Source organism: Ricinus communis, chromosome 9, assembly GCF_019578655.1.
Source record: "Ricinus communis isolate WT05 ecotype wild-type chromosome 9, ASM1957865v1, whole genome shotgun sequence".
Taxonomy (NCBI): Eukaryota; Viridiplantae; Streptophyta; class Magnoliopsida; order Malpighiales; family Euphorbiaceae; genus Ricinus; species Ricinus communis.
In genome coordinates this window covers 9,539,578-9,548,895 of record NC_063264.1, presented here as the reverse complement: position 1 = coordinate 9,548,895, position 9,318 = coordinate 9,539,578, and the positions used below count along the sequence as shown (strand labels likewise).

The 9,318-nt window shown below is 35.4% G+C and overlaps 1 protein-coding gene across 1 annotated transcript; it reads left to right on the top strand.

The window, feature by feature from the left end:
- The first annotated feature begins 2,510 nt into the window (after positions 1 to 2,510).
- Positions 2,511 to 6,749, top strand: LOC8288704 (G-type lectin S-receptor-like serine/threonine-protein kinase At4g27290). The gene is made up of 7 exons (XM_015725193.3): positions 2,511 to 4,168; positions 4,329 to 4,451; positions 4,569 to 4,726; positions 4,803 to 5,013; positions 5,126 to 5,363; positions 5,441 to 5,591; positions 6,227 to 6,749. The coding sequence occupies exons 1-7, from the start codon at positions 2,905 to 2,907 to the stop codon at positions 6,530 to 6,532; spliced, it is 2,451 nt and encodes an 816-aa protein (XP_015580679.2). The 5' UTR covers positions 2,511 to 2,904; the 3' UTR covers positions 6,533 to 6,749.
- Positions 6,750 to 9,318: the final 2,569 nt, after the last annotated feature.

Here is a 9,318-nt window from a genome sequence, read left to right as displayed (position 1 = left end):
ATCCACAAAAAAACCCATAATTCTCGGGCCGGGCTTGGCACGATGTCTAGTTTAGTTAGTAAAAAAAAAAAAAAATCATACCTAGCACTCAAACCTATGACCTTCAACTTATAATTAAATGCCAATATCACTTAGCTACCTATTATTTATGTTTATAATTTTATTGTTATTAATAATATATTAATCAAAACAAACCCTTAAATCTAAATGTAACTACAATTTGAGACAGATTTAATAATTGATCAGGTCGGACCGAACTTTTTAAAAAATTTCGAAATTGAGCTTTTGCTCAAAGATATCAAAAAATTCTTGGACCAGGGCGGGCTCGAGCTTGTCCAAAATCAAGTCAGGCTCGGCCCGAGCCTGCCCAGGCCCGGCCCATGAATAGTCTACCAAGAGAGGCCCGAGCACAACGTCTTCATGAGTTAAGTGTTCCCACCTTGGGAGCTAGGTAAGATAGTAAAATATATATATATATATATATATATATATATATATATATATATATATATATATATATATATTATATATCACTATTTAATAATAAATATTAAAATTCGGATATATTTTCTTCAGTAAAAGACTTTCAAAAGTTTATTTGAATTTAATTTTTCTTAAACCGAAGCAAAACTGAATTAAAAAAATAACCCATCAGAATGGCTCCCTTCGATTTTTCCTCACCCTAATCAGGACCACAGGAGAGAGCGATTTAAAGCACCATGACTGATTTAGTCAATGCGTATATTTAACCATGGTGCTGTCTGCCACAAAAATACATACACTCTTGTAGCCAAAATTCATGTCCCCATTGCATATGATTGGAGTAAGAAACGGCGTCTCCTGTTTTACTTTGACTAACTTATGTTCTTTCCTGTATGTTCATAGCTACATCAAGTGACAGACTCAATATACCAGACATCACACCTTTCGATTTTAGCATTATTGTTTTTTTCAGCTTCTTTCTTCTTCTTCTTCTTCTTCATTTTGCTAGTAATACCCTGCGCCAGACTGGATAATATTAACCCAAACCATCTTCTAAGTGATGGAGGGACTCTCATTTCAGCAAAGGGAAATTATGAGCTGGGGTTTTTAAGTCTTACAGATTTGAAACGGAGATAATTGGGATTATGGTACAAGAAAATATCTCCTGCACAATTGTATAGGTAGCCAACAGAGAAACTTCATTTTCCATGCAATAAGTTTCTTCTCCAATAATATATATATATTATTGGAGAAGAAACTTATTGCATGGAAAGTGAAGTTTCTATATATATATATGTATACCTTGAAAATAAATAATAAATTAATATATATATATATATATATATATATATATTGGATGTGAGTAGTATGTCTAGAAGAACCTAAAATGCCATTGTTGTTAATTTTATATAGAAAAGTCTAGATTGTGAGGGAGATATCTGTAAGGACAGTAAAGTAACTAACGATGGTGGACAGTTCTAAAACAGAGTATGCTTATTTTGTTTTAAAACAAAGTATCCAAAAAAAAAAGATAAAAGAAAATTAAGCATGGTCCCCGCCTTGAGTGGCGACCATGCCAAGCTCGTATACCCTGCGAGTTTGGACATCAAGCTTTATGCCCTGTGAGTTGGGACAAGATAAAAGTACAAAATAACTGACTACCAATGCATATACCATCGCATGACAGTTACAGTGTCGGTCGTGCCTTTGAAAAGTTAACCCCTCCTATAAGAAAATATTTACTTTTTTTTTGACATATTTAGATAAAAGGACCTGAATATCACTAGCCAAGGAGATCTTGTTGTTTTCAGTAGCACAAATGATACTACTTATTGAAGCATCACAAACTACTCTGTGGTGACTTTTCAAGGCGCGCGGTTTGAAACTTTTTTTAATGTTAATAATTGGAAGCAGAAGTCCTCAAGTTTTATCATATACCTACAATTTCAGATATTTCAGATAAATTATAGCGGCGGATATTAGATTTTATATTTTATAATAAAAATATATCAATTTTTTTATTTATAATCAAATACTTGTCAAATATTAATTTTAATAACATCAATGAATTTTATCACAAGTGTGAGGATAAATTACATTAACGATTATTAAATTTTATATTTTATAATAAAAAATACTAAAATTTTGATTTAAAAAATATACTGGTGATATATTTTTATAAAAAATAAAATAATTTAGTATTTTTTATTATAAAATATAAAATTTAGTAATAATGTATATAATTTATTTTCTATTTGTCGAAAAATAATCTATGTTATTAAAATAAAAGATTAGCAACCAAAAGTTACAAAGTGTAAAGTTTAGTTATTACCGGTCTAATTCACCTCATAATTTCTGTTTTCTGCGAAGTTTGAACCAAAGCAAGCAGCCGCTTCCATCTTCCCTTATATGCAGTGAATGAACAGCTTTTCAAGCACAATACCGCTTCTATATCCCTTGATGTCAACAGTCCAGTCATACCTGGAAGAAGACGTATCTGGCAGCTTAATTACTGAATACTTCACAAACCTATCTGTATCATTGCAGACGAGTGGAGTCCTCCGAATGCATCAATTGGACCAATCTTGTCACTTCCAATTTCTTGGTGACTTGGGAACGATACCATTCAAGCACGCACATGCAGGATAACCATTGCTATTGCAGTTAGAATTTGGACCGCAGAAGCCATACTTTTCACATTGATCAAGCTCCGATGTAGATATGACCATCCATTTATTTGTTTCATCATTCCATATACGTATGAGTATATAAGTTTGATATCTTGACTCTCTCAAGTCAATTACCTATAAAACTTGTAAGTCATAAACCAAGTTATATTATTTACTACAGATATACTCTAATGCCTTGTCAATTTATTTAACAGATTTAAACTTCTGGCTTTTAGTTAACGAGAGAAAAGAAATGGGAGGCTTTGTAGTGCTTTTATTATACTCCTTTTTAATCTCCATCATAACAACCTCCACTTCACTAGATAGGATTAATCTAGAACAATTCATAAGAGATGGTGAGACTATAGCTTCAACAGGTGGAAGATTTGAACTTGGATTTTTCAGTCCTGAAAATTCCAAAATGAGATTTGTGGGTGTGTGGTACAAGAATATATCTCCGCAGACGGTTGTATGGGTTGCCAACAGATCATCTCCACTTTCCAATACTATGGGAGCTTTAAACCTCACTAGCCAAGGAATTCTACTTCTTACCAATAGCACAAACAATTTTGTTTGGTCATCAAATGTATCGAGAACTGCAAAAGATCCAGTAGCTCAGCTCTTGGAGACCGGAAATCTTGTTGTCAGAGATAAAAATGACACTAATCCAGATAACTACCTGTGGCAGAGTTTCGATTATCCATGTGACACCTTGCTTCCAGGAATGAAATTGGGAAGAAACTTGATTACCGGTCTTAACAGGTTTATGTCGTCCTGGAAAAGCGCAGAAGATCCAGATCAAGGCAAATTCTCTTTAATCTTGAGTCATCATGGTTACCCACAGCTAATACTTTTTGAGGGAAGTGAAATCACGTACCGACCAGGTTCTTGGAACGGAGAAACTTTTACAGGGGCTGGGAGGAAGGCGAATCCAATTTTCATACATCGATTTATAAACAATGAAATTGAGGTCTATTACGCATATGAGCCCGCAAACGCTCCACTCGTTTCCAGATTTATGCTAAATCCATCAGGTATTGCGCAGCTATTTAAATGGGAGGATGAAACAAACAAATGGAAGGTCGTATCTACACCGGAGCTCGATGAATGTGAAAATTATGCTCTCTGTGGTCCAAATGCTAACTGCAGGACCAATGGCTATCCTGCATGTGCATGCTTGAATGGGTTCGTTCCCGAGTCGCCAACAAATTGGAAGTCACAAGAATGGTCAGATGGATGTATTCGGAGGACTCCACTCGTCTGCAATGATACAGATAGGTTTGTGAAATATACAGGGATTAAGCTGCCAGATACATCTTCTTCCTGGTATGACAGAAGCATTGACATCAAGGAATGCGAGGTATTGTGCCTGAAAAACTGTTCTTGCACTGCATATGCAAATTTAGATATAAGGGGAGGTGGAAGTGGCTGCTTGCTTTGGTTCAATAACCTGATGGACATAAGAATATTAGATGGAGGGCAGGACCTCTATGTACGGGTGGCTGCTTCAGAAATAGGTAATTCCTATTAGTCTTCTGTTTAGCCTTTCTGCTATAATGTATAAATAGGATAAAAGCACAGAGGTCACTAATCTGAAATTGAATTTGACTGCTACTTAAGAATCTGTTTCAGACGCAGAAATACGTCTATCACTATATGCACTTCCTTTGCTTTCAGATGAACTGCGGAAGCAAAGGCGCTTTGGTAGGAAGCAAGTTGGATTAATGACTGGCTGTGCTACTTTCATAACCTTCATACTGATCATCTTTTACTTATGGAGGAGAAATATCAGAAAACAAGGTAAACTAACTCAAAACAGCCATACAGGTGATGTAGATTTATTGAAACAGCTAATTTTAGATTCAGATTTAACGGCCTGTTAGTAGTTTCGGATTTATCCATAATTAATTACTTCAGAGATGGTAAAGAAACGTGGTGGAGAGAATCATAAATATGATGATAGGAACGAAGACATGGGGTTATTAACATTTAATTTGAAGACAATATCTGAAGCCACAAACAATTTCTCAAGCAGCAACAAGCTGGGACAAGGTGGCTTCGGACCTGTCTACAAGGTTAGATTATCAAGTTTGCTAATGATGATTTAGGGTAAAATATAAAACTGCCTAATGTATGTCAATGATTATTTAGGGTACATTGAAAGATGGAAAAGAAGTAGCAGTGAAGAGGCTTTCAAAAAGTTCTGGCCAAGGATTGAACGAATTCAAAAATGAAGTAATATTAATAGCCAGACTTCAGCACCGTAATCTTGTAAAGCTTCTTGGTTGCTGCACTCATGAAGATGAGAAAATGTTAATCTATGAATACATGCCTAACAAAAGCTTGGACTTCTTTATTTTTGGTCTGAACCTATCTGATTCAACAATATTACTGTTTTCAAATTCATATTATATTTTTGTACTGTTGTTATTAACTCAAGAAAATAGCAATAACTTGTATGAGTATTTGGTCAGATAAAATGAGAAGCAAATTACTAGATTGGCATAAACGGTTCCACATCATTGGTGGAATTGCTCGAGGTCTTCTTTATCTTCATCAAGACTCTAGACTAAAAATCATTCACCGAGATCTCAAAGCCAGTAACATTTTATTGGATAATGAAATGAATCCGAAAATTTCAGATTTTGGCCTTGCAAGAATATTTGGAGCCGATCAAACTGAAGCGAATACAAATAGAATTGTGGGCACCTAGTAAGTATCTTTAAACTAGTTCTATTCAATCATTTGTATGTTTAGAGAAGGTATTCTTGATGATGATTTTCTTGCAGTGGGTATATGTCACCTGAATATGCAATGAATGGACACTTCTCAATCAAATCTGATGTCTTTAGTTTTGGTGTCTTGGTTTTGGAGATTATAAGTGGAAAGAAAAACAGGGACTTTTGTCACGAAGACCACAATATTAACCTTATTGGGCATGTAAGCATTTATATACTAGCTTGTTAATGTTTAGCCTTGTCACATTAAATGGTGTTTTCTCCTTTCAGTCCCATGAAATGCATGCAATATTATATGGAAATTCTTTTATGTTAGAATAACTGAATGATAAATGCCATATACAAGTTAGGGAATATAGACGAATATTCTCTGTGATAGGTAAATGAGGAAACTAAACGGACAATGAGAATGCTCTGTCATATTAATTCATAAAACATCAACCTTTTTTTGTTATTTTATCACTAAAGTTTGATTTGATGCAATTAGCTTAGTTCCATTCCTCCGAAATCTAACTTTTTTCTTTTTGTTGGTGAAACATTGAATTTTTGAGGGTTCGCTAGTGGAATTAACTTAAATGACATATATTATTAACACAATCAAATTCTGATGATAATAGACCAGGGAAAAAAAATCAGTCTGTGACCACAAATTACCTTTACATGAAATTGGATGACCGCTTGTATAATTTACCTGAGATTAATCATGAAAGAGATTCTGATGAGCCCTGAGCAAGAAACATTTTATATATGTTGTCCTTTTTGTTTTTGTTTTTGTTTTTGTAGCATCCAGAGTCACATTCACCATGTGAACTAATTAAAAGCTTGCAATATTTTCAGGCATGGAAGCTTTGGATTGAGGGGACACCATTAGAACTAATTGATGAATGTCTAACTGATATCATCGATCTATCTCAAGTGTTAAGAAGCATTCATGTGGCTCTATTATGCGTGCAAAAAAAACCAGAAGATAGGCCAAACATGTCATCAGCAGTTCTTATGTTGGGCAGCGAAAATCCATTGCCTAGGCCAAAACAGCCTGGTTTTTTCATGGAAAGCCCTCCGCCTGAAGCAAATACTACAAGGAACAACCATAAATCTTTCTCTGCTAATGAAGTCACTTTTACAATATTGGAAGCACGATAGATAGGCATGTTGAGTGCATCAAGCAACCAAAACTCTGTTAAATTAATACCACAATGTTGAAGATCGATATTCCAGGAAGATAGTCATTTCTATATTATGCTATTTTTACTTTTATGCGTTGGAAGTTTGAGAACAGAGTTGTAAAATATATACATTCATTTAAATAAATTTATCTGTTGAAGGGGATGAAAAGTATGCCTTAAAACAGATATAGATATTTGATTGTCCCTGTTGGGTTTTTTCTTTGTTTTTGACCCATGAGGAAAGCCCAACTATTAAGCCCAACTATTGTCTTATTTAGACTTTCTATTTTGGGAGCATATTATTAAAAAAAATGGGTCTGCCACTATCTAAAATATAAGGACAGAAAAGAGAGGAGAAGTATATAACAAACACATAACAGAGAAAGAGAAAAGAGAGAGGAGAAGAGAAGAGAATACACAGCAGCAGAAAAGTTCAGTTTCCCGTAGATTGAACCGTTGGATCGTCGTGATTTTTGGACAGCAGCTACACAGCATCTGGGCCAATATTTTGGACGGTGGAGATCGGGTTTTGAGGTCCGGAGGTCGGGTTCCGTTGGTCTGGACAGTAACTAATTTTCTGGTGATATATTTCTTATCTTGGCTCTATTTTGATTCCATACACCTTGATGTGCTTACTTTCAAGGATATGATGAATTTGTATGCCTCTAGTATTATCTAGAGAAGACTTTGTATTGCTCCTTTGATGATGATAATGGATTTAAGCGGCCAAAATGGTCCCGTGGTTTTTCCCTAGTTTATGGGTTTTTCACGCTAAAATTTCGGTGTCTTTGTGTTGTTGTGTGCTTACTGTTTTAGCTCAATATCTTGGTGCATAGCAGTTGTATTGTGTGTGTTCTAATTGCATTAAGAACACCCTATTTGTTTGCATCCTCAGGGGTTCATTCAAGTTGGGAAAGTTTAGACAAACGGAGATTAATTCCGTATTTATTTGTTTACCGTTTGTGGCTGTTTTTCCCATCAAATTGGTATCAGAGCCTGGTTCTTCTCTATTGGGTTAAACTTGTTTGAATGATGGAAGCTAACACAAGTAGGATGATCAATTTGAATGGTTATAATTATCATATTTGGAAAGGCAAGATGGAAGACCTACTTTATGTGAAGGATTATTATTTGCCTGTGTTTAATACTGATAAACCTGAGAGTAAAACAGATGCAGAGTGGAATATTTTGCATAGACAGGTTTGTGGGTATATTCGTCAATGGGTTGATGATAATGTTTTGAACCATATCAGCGGAGAGACTCATGCTCGCACTTTGTGGAACAAGCTTGAATAGTTATATGCTAGAAAGACCGGAAACAATAAATTATTCTTAATAAAACAGATGATGAGCTTGAAATACCATGATGGAACTCCTGTCACTGATCATTTGAATTCTTTTCAGGGAATCATAAATCAACTTGCAGGAATGGGTATCAAGTTTGAAGATGAGATACAAGGCTTGTGGCTCCTGGGCACTTTACCGGACTCATGGGAAACTTTTAGAACATCATTGTCCAACTCTGCAGCAGATGGTATTATCACCATGGAATTAGCTAAAGGCAGTGTTTTAAATGAAGAGATGAGAAGAAAGTCACAAGGTTCTTTTTCACATTCTGATGTCTTAGTTACAGAAAGCAGGGGGAGAAGTCATAGTAGAGGTCCAGGTAACAAAGGGAAGCATCGAAGTAAATCCAAAGGAAAGTTTGCTGATTTTGAGTGCTATCATTGTGGTAGAAAAGGGCACACAATACGGTTCTGCAGGCAATTGAAAAAGGAGAAAAAGAAGAGCGATTACAACAATCAAAAGAATCATAAGAAAGATGAGGGTGGTAATGGCAATGCTAAAGTTAACACTACTACCGATGAGTTCCTTATTTGTTCTGATCTTGATATGATCAACATTGCACATGTTGATTCGAGCTGGGTTGTTGATAGTGGTGCTACATGTCATGTAACATCACAAAGGGATTTTTATTCATCTTATACTCCAGGTAACTTTGGTAATGTTAGGATGGGTAATAATGGACTATCAAAGATTGCAGGCATCAGAGATATTTGTTTGAAGTTTGACACTGGGATAGAGTTGGTTTTACATAATGTAAAACATGTTCCAGATATGAGACTTAATTTGATCTCCGCGGGCCTACTTGATAATGATGGTTACAACAACTTTGGTAATGGAATATGGAAACTCACTCGTGGTTCTTTGATTGTGGCTAGAGGTAAAAGATGTTCAAAGTTGTACATGACACATCCGAAGATCTTCAAGGATAGGGTCAATCTTTGTGGTGAATCGACATGACTGATTTATGGCATAAGAGACTTGGTCACATGAGTGAAAAGGGGATGTCTCTTTTGTTGAAGAGAAATGTGTTACCGGGTGTGCATGATATTCATCTAAAGAAGTGTTCTCACTGTTTAGCAGGTAAACAGAACAGGGTTTCCTTTAAGAGCCATCCTCCTTCCAGGAAGGAAAGTATACTTGATCTGGTGCACTCTGATGTTTGTGGTCCTATGAAGACTAGGACACTTGGTGGTTGCTCCTACTTTGTCACATTCATTGATGATCACTCCAGAAAGGTATGTGTTTATACCTTGAAATCTAAAGATCAAGTATTTGAAGTGTTTAAGCAGTTTCATGCCTCGATTGAGAGACAGACTGGAAAGAAGCTTAAGTGTATTCGGACAGATAATGGAGGTGAATACATTAATCCATTTGATACTTATTATAGAGATCATGGTATTCGACATTAAAAGAGTC